Here is a 16075-nt window from a genome sequence, read left to right on the forward strand (position 1 = left end):
GTAGCCGAGTCGGGGCAGCGTGCGCTGACCCAAGCCGGGGCCGCGCGTCCTCCCGGTGTCATGTGATAGCCCGGGACTGTCCGCGGGGATGCGGTAGACCGCGCCCAAAGCTGCGGCCCCGGCTTGGGTCAGCGCACGCTGCCCCGACTCGGCTACCTCACGTTAACGGGGCCCTGGCTTTGGGCGCGGCTTCTGCTCATACTTTGTGGTGCGGTGGTGGTGCGTCGGGCCGCGCGCTCTGACTTCGGCCAAGAAAAATGGGTCAGCTGATCATTGTCATTTCTGCCACTTGCGTGTGGTGAAATGGGGTCATAACTTAAGAGACGGCTTTTTCATATCAATCATTTTACATAAAATCATATTTCAATCCATAAATAATGTTCGACAGCCAAATAAAAGAAACAATACCAATACAGGCTTACAGTTTAAGGCTCGATATTGTGTTGTCTACGATTAGACAGCTGATAACTCATTCCCGTACGTCGTAACTCTATAATGACCTTTGCTTATTGTCACATGTGCGCCGCATTCGCGATTGTTGCCGACGCCTGTTTGCAGGTCAGCCCACTACAGTTGTTATACATATCGAAAAACCGATAAACTTTTAGGCGAAAAAGGCACTATTCCAGGCCCATTTTTGATTCTTTTTGCGATATTAGGTAAAAACAGAAGCTTCTTATCCTAGGAAAAATAAAATGGGAAATCTTTCAAAGGTGGCACACTACCTTTAACAACACTCGCAGTCACACATACAAACAGGGTATCAAAATCGGCATGGCGACGGTGCGGTGAGATCAGCCGGTACTCGCCAGGCGAAACGGCCGGTGATATCGCTTACTAGAAAGGTGAGCATTGTTTAAACGTCGTTCAAAATGGGAGATTCGCATATTTTAACGTCTTTGACGAGGATGTGTTACTGAGTAAAAACTGGCCTAAAAAGGTAAACAGAAGATATAAAAAGGCAATAAAAATCAGCACAGCAGAAAGCGTCAAAATACATAATCAATTTCACCAATAGTTAGTATCGTCAACTACCAACAACTGGTGTATCGGCGGCAAAACAATGCCACCAGACCGATACCGGAAAACGCTTCGATGTCTTCCTTCGCCTAAGCCGGGCCTAGTTATTACCGTCAGCGTGGCAATACGATTCGAGTGACCGCCTATGACAGCAGCGGAATACACCGCCCGGGGCAATGCCACCTGCAGTTATCCCTCCTCGCGTCCCCAACCGTCTGCCAGTCTACTGTCTAGCGGCCGTTCGGTGTGAGGGGTTCATTACCCCGTGGACCACACGTCATGTCACTACAGACAGCCGGGACGATCGCGGTGCCTGGTGTGAGCGGTCTCAGCAGCCGTTCACACGGCGGGTAGCGGTCTGTCAGAGACTGACGAGTCCGAGCAGGGGCGGGTCCCCCGGCGGAGCACTGTGGCCTATAATTAACACTGACGACCTGAACACTGCCCACTCCGGGACGGTCACCAGGGAGAGGGGTCAAACAGAGCGCATGACAGCGCGACGGTCACACGCAGTCAGACGGTGACACATAGTGTCATCTACTGACAGTAGGAGTGACACCTCATCACCGAGTGACACCGAGCGCCGCTCACAGCCCGGCGAGGACCGACCTGTGACCGGTGACAGGGCGGTGACAGCTGGTGATACACCAGGCGGCCGGTCAGACGGGGTCGGAGACGATGGTGACGGCCAGGTTTTCGTCCTCCCAGCTGAAGGTTTGTGGTAGCACCACCTGGAAACAGGAGACACAGGGTCCAGGGACATCAATCGAGTGACCCGCACACACCAAATCGTAGCCACGGTATCAGACTGAATGTACAATAATATGTACAGTCTACATGTGTATAGAATAAAGCAGAATATAGGTACGTCGTGCAGCAAACGCATCTCGTCGATAGGAGAAGATAGCAATAGAGAGATACTATACACGAAGAGATAAATGTAGACAAACAAAAAACTAGTCATTCAGGTTGGCCAAGTGATATAAATGGGAATTAATGCAAGGCCAGACGAATAAATCCCAAGAAACACAAATACGTCTGAATGAATGTCGCAAAATAGAACTGACTGCAGTGAAGTACGGATGGCCACAGAAGGCAGTAACACAGAAAACTGTATAGTCGAACCACAACACAAAGCATGTTCCGTCTATTTTTGCTGTTTATTTTCATTTAACATCAAATGCCCAGGACACAAATAACTCCCATAAAATAGCCTATCCCAACGTAATACGACACAACTATTGCATTCAGTCATCCAAGAGCCGTATAGTATCAGAACATTCCCTTCCAGGCTTACAGTGAAAGCTATGACATTGACACTAGAGTAGACACGCGCGCCGATAACGCCGATGGAGGGGAGGGTAGGGGTAGGGAGGGGTCACCGATACTGCCCGCCCGTATCGTCCATCGTCCACCGGTACCGGACCGTGCCAAATGGCCCCCATTTCAGGCGAATAGCCGGTGTCGTACGGAGGAATTTCACAGTGCGTTGGAGCATTGCCTGCACAGAAACGGCGAACTTGGGCGAAGCAAATGAAAGTGCCGATTTATTGGTCAGTACGATTCAGGAAAGTAATTGGCTGATTGACACGAAAATGCCATAGAATAAATGCAATAGAATGGACGGGTGGTCCATTCTTTGCAGAAAGCACCTCCATTATAATAAATGCGCATGAAGCTTATGGCACAAAGTAGCTATGTCACTATTCGCCGCGAGCGCATTTCGTTTCGAAGAAGGAAATGTATTAATAGATTGAGGACTGCGATCGAGCTGTCATTAAGCAAAAAATATAATAAACAGGGTTGTTAAAAACCCAGGGTTTTTGGTGAAAAACCCAAAAACCCTGGGTTTTTGCAAAAACCCAGGGTTTTTCATGGGTTTTTGGTGGGTTTTTGGTGTTTTTGGTGGGTTTTCGTGTTTTTTTTTTGGGTTTTTGATATTACTGGAGGCTTTTTGATATTTTTGTTCACACTTTGGTTGTTTTAGCTGTGATGTTTCATTAGGCCCTATGATCGTTGCAACCACGGTGGCTAAAGATAGTTGCAACTAATTTTACCAGACGTGTTCTATATCAATGTTTGTACCGTGGTTGCCATGGAGACCTGTTCAGATTCATTGGTTTGTTACGGGGTTGCTATAGAAACCTGAGTTCATAGAACAGCCCAAGCAAATACCGTTGCCTAGCAACCTCTTCGTCGGTCGCACTTCCGCCGCGCTGGGAGGGAGCGCACGGATGCGTAAAAGTGATAATGCCGCCGAAACCACAGTATAAACGCTCTTATTAACCGAGTTTCAGAGTCGCCTTTCTTGCCCTGCCATCCGAAATTTTGACTACTTATGCATATTTTGGACACGGAAATCGCTACAGGAGACATTGATGAATGTATCGGTGTCCAGTTGTCCACGAAGCTATGCGCAGATCAGGCCACAGGCGTTCTTGAATATCGCGGATGTTCCCGATCTTCAGCACGTAAATGCCCTCGGGTGTTCTCTTGGTTTGGCGACGTAGGTACGGGAGCAGCCAGACTGGTATGAACTAAACTTTGTCCCCCCCCCCCTGCCCCAGCCTAGCCGGCGGCCCGCTGCATCTCGCGCCTTATGTTGCAGGGCGTCTATAACACGAGGCGCGCCCGGCAGCCTCCGCCGAGAGCAGCGCTGACACCACACCACATAATTGCAGATTCCCGCCAATCCAGAGGAGTGGTCGACCTCATCCAGTCCACGTACTGGTGCACATGGACAACGAAACATTTTACTATTGTTTCCTATTAGTTGCTTGCTTCAGTTCCCATTCTAAATATAAAAAGCAGCTTAGAAACCCAAAAACCCACCAGGATGGGTTTTTACTTATAACAGGCATTGATTCAGCGTCTCTGTAACACACTATAAGATGCTAGCATAAATTAAACATTGAATTAGGCCCAAAGCATGAAATACTGAAATGTAGAAGTGATTGTGGTGATCGAAACAATTCAAAGTTAAGGCAAAAACCCACCCTGGGTTTTTGCTTTCAATTACCCACCCAAAAACCCAAAAACCCAGCGGGTTGGGTTTTTGCTCGTAACAACCCTGATAATAAATGATCAGTCCTTTCATGAATATCACAAACGAAAATTATAAAACACTGGAGACATATTTGGGTAAATTCACCATAACGGATATTGAGTGTATAACAGCAATAAATGCAATTTTTCTAAACTGCTTGGCATACGAGTATTTCTTTTAGCCATTAACTACACGCTGCTGTACTTTGCTGGTCTAAATGTACCAGCAAAGTATGTAAATGTAGAAATGTGTATGTACATTACATTACACATTTTTCTTTTTCACTATGACCTACCGTTAAACAGACGGATGTCCCCATGACATGCAGGTATCCTTAATCATGTGGGACTCTCCCAAGAAAATTACAGTTGAGCGGTACATTGGGCTATGACATTTGAGACTAGGTCACTGGCTGACTAACACCCCACATGCTATCAAATCCATCAAGTACACTGCAATCCTTAGCATGTACAAAGGCATGATTGTCCTGAATGGTAATTTTAATTATTGCATTACATTCTGCAAAGGCATTCTACCGAACGCCGACCAGACCAAGAGTCATATTTGATCCCACAGTCCAGCTTCCAGCTCATTATTCTTTGAATTTAAGATCGGAAAAGATAAAAGGGACAAAGAGCGGAATAATAGCTTCATATAGCTTTAACCCTCGCCCCGTTGGGGGGGGGCCATTTTGGCCCCCCCTGTGGTTTTTCCTGAATAGCAAGAAAACGGCGGCGCGCAGCGCCGCCAAATTTTCAGTACCTTCCCGGGCATCAATTTGACACCTTCACACCAAATTTCAAGTCTTAGGTCACCTTAGGTCAGGAGTTATTGAGGTCAAACTGAGGTCATGTTCGAGCAAAAATGAGCAAAAAACATGCAATATTGAAACGCTCACCAAATCTACAGTTATCAAGCAATTTCAAAGTTCTTTATACGGTCTAGTAGACAAAAAGCGGCGCTACAAAACTGCTATCTCGGATTTTCAAAATTTTTGGTTTTTGACCAAAAAAAATTCAAAAAATTGATTTTTTTAGAAAAACTTTGAAAAAATCCAAAAATTTTCCGAATTTCGAAAAAACCGGAATATATGTGATAGTCCCAGCGCTCTTCTATATACATACCAAATTTCAGATCGATATCTCGTTTTTTGGCCAAGTTATAGCGAAAAAACTGTTCAAAAATGATGACGTCAAATTTTTGAACTCAATTTTTAGCAATTCTAGACCACGTACGGCAAAACAAAGACCACCATTGAACTCCCCGTGACGAGCTGCATCGATTCGATACCCATTTTATGCAAAAATATTAACTTTGAAATTTGACCTAATTTGACCTGACCTTGACCTGACCTTGACCTGACCTTGACCAGAACGTGATCTAAGCTGGCCTCAAAGGCTGCCTGACCCATATAATCGCATTTGTCATGTAAAATGGACCATAAAACATGTATCACATGACACTTTCATATTGTGACCCCCCCGTGACCTGACCTCTGTGACCTGACCTGGTATCAGTGACCTCAAATAGCGAAATATGTGTTTGAAGAACATTTCCCCATCGATGATTTTCAATGAAATGCATTTTACTCGATTTTACAACGCATTTCTTGAAGTGCCTGTAAACGGTGAAAATTGGACCTTTGACCTGACCTGTGACGTCATCGGTTTGACCTAGGTCAATAAAATTGGGTCACAAGGTAGTTCCCCGTTGGGGCTATCCAACGCCGTTTACCGCTTGTCGCTATGTTGCGTGGTTCTCGAGATCTTAGGGGGGGGCCAAAATGGCCCCCCCCCCCAACCGGGCGCGTTGCTCGGCAGAGCCCAACGGGGCGCGGGTTAAAAAGGGGGCTAAATAGGCACGAAACAATTGTGAGCTGTTTGTACTAGCAAGTAGCAACATATTGGGCTGTATAAAATATGAAAGTCAATCTAAAATGCTTAAATGTCAGTGTCAGTGTCCATCTTTGCGATCCCCACGCATATACCTACTGACTGTCAATAGGCTGGCATGCGGTAAACAGCTTGCGGCTTTGTTACCCAGGCAATGACTTAGTGCGAATTTAAACATTCTCGGTCGCCTAAAAAAAACCATGGAAAGGTGGATGAGGTATAAAATTGAATGTCATATAAATTATGTTAAAAGTAGATTGAGCAATAGCCAAACAATTTTTGTTATCGCGAGCGTAACTGACACGAAATAATAACAGAGCTCCTAGATGATTTTCAGGAACATGTTAATATCGTACTCAGAGCAAGACACTATGATGCCAATTACGCAGACAAGGAACATGTATAACATGCAATTAAACAAATTGAAGTGGTCTATGACGACTGGTGACGGCAACACTTTGAGAACTAAGCGTGGTACTTCAATAGCAGTACCGGGCTCGACATGTAAATGACCATCCTTTGAAGCGATCAGAAATGAAATCTCATTACGATATTGTTCAATATAAACATATATTAATATTATAAAGACAAGCACCGAAAGACGATCAGAGGAATTGGTTGCCAATTTACTAAATGAACATACATCAATGAGAATAATCCCATTACTATTCAGCGGAAACTTCAAGAGCCAACGCTATCGGTTAATGGCGCTACTGAACACACCGAATGTTGGCAACGCATCATATAATTAGCGTCGCGACGCACACCTTAGTGCGCTAGGAAATAAGCTCGGGTTGTCATAATCAGCTCATGCACATCACTACACACAGTCGTTTACGTAACCAGTACTAGCACTCCATTCGCCACGACTCGGCAGGACTACAACTTAGCCTGTAGCCCATCGTCACACGCACATATCGCGTCCGTGCTGCCTTACAGTAGTGTTTACATCCTTACTCCTCATTTTTGGTGTGACACCTACACCCGGACCTGGCCGAATCATCTCATCCTCTTCCACGTCGCTTCTCGTCTTGCTTCCTCTTTTTCTTGGAAAAAAGAAAGCGACTCACCACTCCGTGCCGCTCCTTCATGTCCCTTTCCCCACTCCCTCACTCCCGCCACTCCCCCCCTCTCTCTCTCTCTCTCTCTCTCTCTCCCTCCCTCCCTCCCTCCCTCCCTCCCTCCCTCCCTCGCTCCCTCCCCCTCCCTCCCACTGACCTGGTCGGGGTCGGAGAGCACGTTCAGGTCGCAGAGCATGCGGTCGACGAGCGCCGGCGCCAGGCGCACCTGGAGCCACCGGCCGCGCGCCACGTACGGCTGCGCCTCCGTGCACACAGAGCCCTGAACAGACGGCGATACCAGCGTGACGGCACAGTCGCCCGCCATCGACTTGAACGTGAAGTGGCGGCCGTGCTTCAGGCGGCCCCTGCCGCGAGAGGAGAGGGGGAGGTCAGAGAGGCCGGGGGGGGGGGGGTATTAGACCAGTCAGTGGGTTCTCTGAACTTCATGCGCACACGATGACCCCAGCTTCACAACGCATTTTGGATCAAGTTTATGCACGCTTTAGATCGATGAACACGCGGCATGCATTCATGAATTGCATGCTGCGTGCATTTACAGACACATAAAATGAGACAAATCCACGAAGATCTACATTCGCTACACTGTCTTGTCTTCTAAGCATTCGGCAGTGTCCCTAGCTCCATAGAAGGCGCACGTCCCATCCCCTTTCCCTCGCTCGCGCGGCTATGCTCTCTCACCGCAGGGCGAGCGGCAGCATGAGTCCGGACTCGAGGTTGAAGCTGAGGTGCAGCGATTCGAGCTTGTCCAGCCGGTCCGAGGGCGGGATGTCGGGAGTGTCGGTGGCGTCGCCGCTGGAGCTGCTGCCGTCTGACGCCCGGCGGTACCTGATGGGACAGTAGAGAAGTCACAGCTCCAGGTGAATGTTGAGGTAACCGTGCATTATCCCCTTTTAGGTCCCGGTTGTTCAACTATGATCCCAGAATCTTTTTGAAACGAAAATTGCATAACAGTCTAATCAATCGTCCATGTCATTCCAGTGTGATCCACTTTCATAATCATCATAGTTATGTATTGATTGGGGATTCAGTGCAAGTCACAAGACCTGAAGGCCCCGGACGTCTCATCAAGCTCATTGCATGCTGGACTTGCTCATCACTCATGCCTGTCCTACAATAACCCTGCCCATCTGTACCACGTTATCCTATCCTGACCCCTATCACGCCACGCACAGTTCACGGCCCGCTGAGACAAACTCAGTGTACTCACATGGCCTCCAGCGGCTGTGCGCCGGCGGCCGAGCCGCTCCTGCCGGCGCCGCTGTTGACCTGCAGCAGACCGCGCTGCAGTGTGTCGCGAATCTGACGGCGCTGCTTCTCACTGACCTCGCGGGGCGCGTCCTCCTGATCGGCCGCCGCGTCTGCCGGTCGGGAGTGCGGCGCTCAGCACATAGCGGCACGGGCGACCGCGGGTGTCCGGGAAACGTGCCGGCTTTAGACAATGCTCAACCTCGGTCATGGAACTCGCATGTGATCCAGAAACAGCCGCTGTTCCGACATGAATGGGAACGAGCATAAAAGATCATCAAACTGAGAAAAGCCAGTAACTCGAAACTATCATTCCCATTATACGCAGACGTCATCAATGAACAGAATATGGATAGCAATATGCATCGCCCATAAACAATCCTGTGACAGACTCTGAAGCGCCCACTAACCGTCGTCAGCAGCCGCCGCGGTTCCAGCCGGGTCAGCCGGGTCTGCGGACTGGCGGCGCGCCCAGCTCAGCCAGGCAGACACACCCGACAGGTTGGAGCCCTCCACATCAATACCGCACTCGACCTCCTCACGGACGGCCGGCTCCAGCTCAAACACCGACTCTCCGCGGCGCATGTCAGTCACCAGCAGCGGTCCGCCCGCGCTGCCGAGGGGCGGACGCCAGGTTACAATCACGCACAGCAGTGACAGCACAGAAAGAAAGGACAAAATCGCCAGGCAGTGGGGAAGCTGGACCGAAAGGTTTAACATCAGCTTATGGTAAGAGAGTGAAGGCTTCTTATATTTTACCCCCGTGACATGTCAAAATAATTTACGATGCCCTCAGTACTATCCGATTCAGGCTTGAGCGAAACAAGCAACATACCTTTCAAATCAATACGCATTCGCAAGCTATAATCCCATCAGCGCCTATCTTTCTGCGTTCCCTTAATATTCCCCACCCCGCGGCGGGACTGGACTCTCACCCGCGGCAGCGTTTCATGATGTCCACCATTCCGGAGCCGTTCCAATGCTGGACAGCTTCCAGCTCCTCAGGCGTGATGCCCACGATCTGTACGAACTGGACGGGCCCGAACGGCGTGGTGACCTGACCCAGGTCGGGATCAGACGCCAGCAGGATGTGCTGCAGCCGAGACTCGCCGCCGTCCAGAGGCACGTGGTAGGACACGTGGTCACCGCTCACCAGCAGGTTACCTGCAGACGAGGGATGCGGTGAGAAATAGCACGTGGTCGCCGCTCATCAGCACGTTACTGCAGTGAAGGTCGTAGTTCGTACACCACTTTGAACTTTCAGTGGATTCGAAAGGCGCTGAGATAACATTGCGCTAAGCTAACTAGTATGCAGGCCCACTGTGCTCTGAACGAGTTAACATTGAACAAAGAACATGCTCTCAAACACTGAACACAGAATATCTTGTTGGTCCCCGCCGCACGGCTCACCCGACTGGAGGACGTATTTGGCGAGCGCCTGCATCATGGCGGCGGGCCAGGTGGGCGGCGTGGTCTCGGTCGGCTCACGGCGCAGCCGGAACGTCAGCTCCAGGCCCAGGCCGCTGGGTGTGTCGGGACCGCTCGGCTCGTGAAGCCGCCCGTCGCCGTGCAGGTCCGACAGGCCGAAACTGGCGACACAGATGAGTGCAGTGCAGGGGTACAGAATGATGGGATGAAGAGGGGTGGTGTAACAGGTGGTGAGGTAATAAGCGGAGGGTTAACGAGTGGTAAGATAAAGAGTGGAGGGTAACAAATGGAGGGGTGACGAGTGGAAGGGTGACGAGTGACGAGACGAGGTAATAAACTGGGGGACGCATTGTGAGGTTATGGAGGCTGCAGCGTACAAGTTCCACCAGCCTTCATACTATAAGGGAAAGGATTTTACACTCATCCAAAACTACTGATGCACAGATCTAGTGACATGTATGTACGTGTCAGATTCGTTCAGTTCCTTTTTATACAATACTCCTAACTCCTAAGAGCACAATTTCTCTAACCTTCTACGACAGGCTCCAGCCATTCAGCACTCACCTGACGTAGTGCCAATGGGGTGTCACGGCCTCGTCCGTCCCTCCGTCGTGCCAGTACATGCTGATGTAGTCCAGAGGGTCCGGACCGCCCAGCCTGCCAATCACAGGAGAAAACGGTACACTGTCAGTGTGGTGCTTCGAAAGGCGACAAAGAACAACCCCCTCGAAGGAAAATTAGCTTGGATGGAAATGTTTTACAGCCCACATATGACAAGACAGTGGGCAGAAGAATAACAAATTGAGTAAATGGTGGTAACAAATTGAGTAACAAATTGAGTAACAAAAAGTAAATGGAGTTATATGGTGGAATAAACGAACAATTTTTCAATCCCAACGTGGACTGGTTATGTCAAAATAGGTTGGGCGAATAACTGATATAATGACAAATGCTTCAGGTTACAGGTGATCCATAAGCTGACCCACTATAAAAGCCCGATTGTACCTGGCCAGTCTGCACTGATAACCCACAATGCTTGTTTATCTGATCAGTCCCGTGTTTCAGAACGCCTTACCAGTATTTTCGGACGGCGGTGATCTGCAGAGGGTTCAGCTGGTCCGGATAGAGGCGGCTGCACGCCTTGTACAGGGCACACAGCCCCGGCGGAATGCACGCCTCCATGGTCTTACTTCAGTTACTGGTCAGATGAGCCTGTGTGGTGAACCTTCAGCAGATTCTGGAAAAAGGACAGTGGGTCAAGTGACTGAGCTGTAGCAAATGTGACTCATATATTGAGTGACTGATCTGATGCTTTTTTGCTATAGCCCAAAATTATTTGATGATTTGTAACTGTAAGGTACCGCCTACCGGGACTTCAGAGGTCATTGGCGCCCCCGTCAGATCATTAAAATGAAAGAAAGGTGTTAAAATAGATTGCAGCCACTGTAACCATTTATATCTTCAGCATAACTCTTGGTATCTATGCACTTATCTTTGTCCAAACTTATTCATTCAACTACAAAGGGTAGGTACTGAAGACTTCTACATTTTACCAAAGTGAGTGGGTAAGGTTAGCACTGCTTTTGCTATTTTTGGCTATTTTTAATACATTATATTTTATTGCAATCTATTCTCTCTATCTTATAAAATTCCACAGTCTTTTCAACCTTATGATTCTGCTGCACTTCATGGCGCATTAACATCAAAATTACATCATTAGTATCACTTCGATCTTCGTAATACTGTTAGTGTGATTGTGATATATTGAAAATAATTTCCCATTTCAGCATTTTCATGATTATCTTCATGTTAGGTACTTAGCATGGAGAAATAGATTCTGACTACATGACATGAGTCTTCTGGTAGGTAAAGGTCAGAACTATCACCAAATTTTTGCTTACAAAGCCAAGCTTGATTTCATTCTTCAAGATCCTGCTGACTTTGACCAGAAATATCACCTTCAACCATCCACTTTATTTGTATTAACTGCTCCCCTCAATCCCCTTCCTCCCACTAACATTACCCTTTATGAGTGTGTATCTGTGTGGGCATTCCAAGGGTGCAGGAGGGCAGGTGACCAATGCTTTTTTTCTCTAGGGTATTTTAATATGTTAATAGCATGCTCACTCCACCGATGTTTTCTTTTGTTTTTTCCTTACTCTTAAAAGGGAGTGCCACAACTTGTCATATTAAGTTTGGTCTGAGGCAAGTCTGAGGGCTGTTCACGGGCCCTGTGTGCGGTCGGACCATACACAGCCTCCAAGCTGAAGCTCCACCCACTGCGTCCCTACGTCAGCCTTCCGTCACCGCACACAGCGATCGCTGTGGCCGGTCGGGACTAGCCACAGCGGACCGTCCACCGCACGCAGCCATGACGTCAGAACCCCTACCCATCCCCTACCCCCACGCCTGCTGCACACACCGCACACACCGCACGCAGCAGTGTGCGGTGCCGTGAACACCCTCCGGAGTCCGGTGTCAACGTAAGGTTCTGTGCAAGTTGTGTGTCGGTGTCGCTGGGATAGAGGGAGGGCAGTGGGCACACTCCTGGGTTACCTGTTCATGGAAGGTGGCGTAAGAAAGCAATTAAAAGAAATTGTTCAACTGATGCGTAAAAATTTGAGATCCACAACAACTTGAACAGCTAAGAAGCCTGAAACAAAAATTGGTCACGGAAACTCTATCACCTTTAGCTTTGGTTTATTCTATACCTACAATCGCCCCTAGCCCAGAAAGAAAACAATAAGCATTGTAAAATTAACAAAGAAAAAGTAATGTCACAGTACATGCATAAACCTAACTACCACAGTGATTAAAAATTGCTCCAACTACCCTATATCAATATAAGGCCATCTATAAGGCCATCTATATCTATAGATGGCCTAGCAAGTTGCACCTACCAACAAAGCCACCCAGCAGAAAAATTGCTGAAAATAGACAGAACCTCAGAACCTCAACGCCGGCTACGCGTGTGCTTTTTCAGTATTTTTGTTCTAAACGTAATATTTTCGATCTATCTCGCGAATAAAGGATTGATTTTACATTTTGATTTGGCAGTTTGGATAAACAGCAGCAGAATTACCGTAATTAGAACACTATTGCGTCATTACTTGTCACTTCAGCGTCAGTAGGTGGAGTCCACGTCGACGTGCGTAAACAATAAACTTGAGTAAACAGTCTGTGGATGTTTCTAATCATTTTTTTTTTCGGGTTATTGAACATTATTGCTGGTGAAATTGCTGATAGACTAATTATCTTTATTTTCAACTTTTTCGAAGTGTGTTTCAGCTGTTTGAAACAGCATTCATCTAATCATAAAATATGTCTGGTCCTGCTGAACTGAAACGCATTCATCCACTTTATGCAGAATCTCAACACCTAATCACGTGATAAATTTTGATTATGTTTCAATGGATGGATTGTTGCAAGGCCACATATAGGATCGTTGAATGTTGATGCCAGCAGGCAGGGTCTTGTTTTGCGGGTCCTATTTCAATTTCTGGGCATTAAAGTGTTGGTTCTAATCCAATGATTGAAGAGGAAGAATGTGGAGGAGGATGATTGCTGAGTGATTTGGCTTGTGGGTACAATTAAAGTTCAGTTTTTCAACAATGATAGATAGGATCTGTGATGCTCACTGACTGCAGCTTGCTTAGCTGGCTGGAGTTGATCCAAGGATGCTCTGTGGCAACAGAAGTAAAGCAATTGGAATGAAGTTTGCTACTTTGAATGACAAAGAACATTGAATAGCTTGAACCTTACCTGTGCTGGTTACTGAGGCTATAAACCTTTGAGTATTCTACTGAAGAACTGAGCAATGGGACAGATCACTATGGAGGAGTTGAATTCAAATCATTTGAAAAGTTGAATGGCCTAGATGAGTTTTATAATAATTTTCAGCTTAGTTGCCTGGCATGTTTTACCAACTTTCACTTTCTGTGTTCCAGAGAAAGGGATTGCCTAACTATACCAAGTTCATACAAATTCCTAGTCTACATGACAAGCCACTAGCATCAACCAGTGAACAATGAGTGTAAGTTTACTTAGGTATCAACCTTGGTTTGCTTACACAACCCTCTTTGTTTTTGGTTATGAACTTCTTGCACAACATTCGACATCAATGCAGCTTTTGTCATCCTAACTTTTCAGATTCTACCAATTTTTCAAGACACATGACTTGTTTTCAATCCTATTGACTGATTTTCTGCTCTGCTTCTCTATGGTTCTCTGTGTGGTGAAATGGGCAGGTTCAGAATGTCTTAATTCAATCTGAGCTGTGTTGTTATAATATCATCACATACTGCTGCCAAACTATCTCATGAGCATAAATAACTATGACAAATTTGGGCCCTGATTTTCCCTGTATCATGCTTCCTCTTCTTCTCAGTTCCCAGTTATTTGTGTTTTGTAGAGCCCACACCTTCACTCATCTGGCTGGTTTATCCCTTATCTGACTTAATCCCTTATTGCTGACCCCATCATTCATTGCTGATTCCATCCTCTATTGCTGACTCCATCTTCATAGCTGACTCCATTCCCACTTCTGATTACATCCCTCATCTCTGGCTTCATTCCTCATCCCTGACCTCATGTCATCCCCCATGGCTGACTCCATCTTAATAGCTGATACCCCAGCAGCTCCCCAGGAATGACTATCTCTATCTCCAATTCCATCTCCATCTGTGATTCCATACCCATGTCGCCATGTCCTATTCCATACCCATCTCTGATTATATCCCCATCCCCACCTCTCATTCCATCCCTCATGGCTGACTCCATCCTCAATAACTGAGTCCACCCTACTCCACTCCTGACTCCATCTTCATCTCTGGTTCCATCACTCATGTCTGACTCGACCTCACTCTGACTCTCAGGAGTGCGGCGACTCGACGCCGACCTCGGGGGCGACCACGCCCAACACGCGCTCCCGCATAGAGGCGCTCCCCCGCGAACAGCTCGTGCAGAGATGCAAATCGCTGCTAGCCATCGCCCACAAGGCCAAACTGGCCAAAGATGGTAAGGCAGTGAACGAGGAGTCGATGGTGATATTTATCTGTTAGATGATCCTCGCGTTTTTTGCTGGAGAGGTTCGGGTGGACCACCACTTCGGTTTTTTCGCGAATTACGCACCATAATTCGCAGCTGAATAATGTTTTTTCTGTCAATGTTCTACTGAATTATCGGAAAATGGCATCGATTTCTTTTAGCGCCTTCCTAAGCGTTCTAGAACAGTTTTTGTCCTTGACCATCCCCTACCTTATCGATCGATCGGGATTTGACGTTTAATGGCCCTCAACTTAGTGGTATCAGTACCTATTTACGTGAACGAAAAGAAAAAAACATTGAAGGAACATATTGAGAGCTGTTGAGGGTGCTTCGTCTTTCTACCTTCCCATTTTTCGAGATAATTGACTGTGGCCAAAAACGTCCTTCCCGCTGCCACTAAATTGGCTGGGACCCCACTCCGGACGCCGGTTAAGTGCCTATCAAATGTAACCCACGACTCGGGACTGTCTGTATAATCTTTCACTGTCCGCTGTTTCAGAGGCCGCTGAGGAAGCAGCTGCGTTCCGTCAGAAGCTGCTGACAAATGAGGCGACACTTGAAAAAGTGCAGAATGACTTCAAACGAGTCAGCACTGAGAATGGCGAACTCGTCAAAGAGGTGCGTCTTGGTGTTTATCCTCACCGTGGATAAATATGTTCCTGGGCGATATCGTCCATTATGAATAATTGTCAACATGTTTGGATTCCCTCCCCGTAAATCAATTGTTTATTGCCACTAAGACGGTCACGGCAAGGCTTGCGTGTTTTGGGTGACAAATGTTTTCATTTGCTGTTCGCTATGACGATATTATGGTCGTCTGGTATGAAGAGGCACAAACAAGAGCCACTTTCTTACTGTAGTTCCGTTTTATTAGTGGAAGATTTGATAGGTGCATTCATTCCTGCCAGACGAAAAAAAAACAGTAAATTTCATTTTCTCCTTCCAGAAGTCGCCGAGGACCATTTGACCCGAGTTGCTTTTGGAATGCCTACGTACGGAAAATCGATCTTGAAATAGAATGGGTTCTCGCTGTCTTATTCCCAAGGCCATAGAAACTACAGGTAGCGACAACACGCGTTTGACCTTGAATTCTGCCGGCCGGCGGGTGACGTCACTGGCGGCGAGCCACTCGGCGGCCCCGGCCGGCAACGTACTAAAACCGCTTATTTCAAACCTCGTAATGGTAAAGTTTGTCTTAAAATGAGATGCATTTAAATGCATTACAAGGTAATATGAAAGCAACCTTACCTTCTGATATGCCACGACGGCTCTTATTCACGCATATACATACTGTTGACAATTCAACTTGACTCAAC

At 47.3% G+C, this 16075-nt stretch overlaps 2 protein-coding genes across 3 annotated transcripts in view; one reads left to right on the forward strand and one right to left on the reverse strand.

The window, feature by feature from the left end:
- Window positions 1–725: 725 nt before the first annotated feature.
- Window positions 726–12739, reverse strand: LOC122383356 (suppressor of fused homolog). 2 transcript variants are annotated; one of them, XM_043369677.1, is made up of 10 exons: window positions 12614–12739; window positions 10789–10950; window positions 10278–10370; window positions 9696–9874; window positions 9221–9449; window positions 8696–8898; window positions 8248–8398; window positions 7719–7865; window positions 7177–7384; window positions 726–1751 (listed from the first exon to the last, which is right to left on the reverse strand). In XM_043369677.1, the coding sequence occupies exons 2-10, from the start codon at window positions 10893–10895 to the stop codon at window positions 1680–1682; spliced, it is 1389 nt and encodes a 462-aa protein (XP_043225612.1). In that variant the 5' UTR covers window positions 10896–10950; window positions 12614–12739; the 3' UTR covers window positions 726–1679. The 2 variants fall into 2 exon arrangements, with proteins under 2 accessions (XP_043225612.1, XP_043225603.1); XM_043369668.1 differs by lacking the exon at window positions 12614–12739 and adding an exon at window positions 12270–12367.
- A 333-nt stretch (window positions 12740–13072) lies between these two features.
- LOC122383386 (GRIP and coiled-coil domain-containing protein 2-like) overlaps window positions 13073–16075 on the forward strand; it is a 32546-nt gene continuing 29543 nt past the window's right edge. Inside the window, exons 1-4 of the mRNA XM_043369740.1 lie at window positions 13073–13293; window positions 13661–13746; window positions 14588–14729; window positions 15259–15377. Coding sequence (XP_043225675.1) covers window positions 13741–13746; window positions 14588–14729; window positions 15259–15377 — 267 coding nt within the window. The 5' untranslated portion in view covers window positions 13073–13293; window positions 13661–13740. The remainder of the gene's footprint in view (window positions 13294–13660; window positions 13747–14587; window positions 14730–15258; window positions 15378–16075) is intronic.

Source organism: Amphibalanus amphitrite, unplaced genomic scaffold, assembly GCF_019059575.1.
Source record: "Amphibalanus amphitrite isolate SeventyFive unplaced genomic scaffold, NRLGWU_Aamphi_draft 000012F_arrow, whole genome shotgun sequence".
Lineage (NCBI taxonomy): Eukaryota > Metazoa > Arthropoda > Thecostraca > Balanomorpha > Balanidae > Amphibalanus > Amphibalanus amphitrite.

Coding starts and splice junctions, on each gene's coding strand:
- LOC122383356 (XM_043369677.1), bottom strand. CDS start 10,895: ATGGAGGCGTGCATTCCGCCGGGGCTGTGTGCCCTGTACAAGGCGTGC. Junction 8,899..9,220: donor ATCATGAAACGCTGCCGCGG/GTGAGAGTCCAG, acceptor GCCCCTCGGCAG/CGCGGGCGGACCGCTGCTGG. Junction 8,399..8,695: donor CGCGGCGGCTGCTGACGACG/GTTAGTGGGCGC, acceptor CCCGACCGGCAG/ACGCGGCGGCCGATCAGGAG.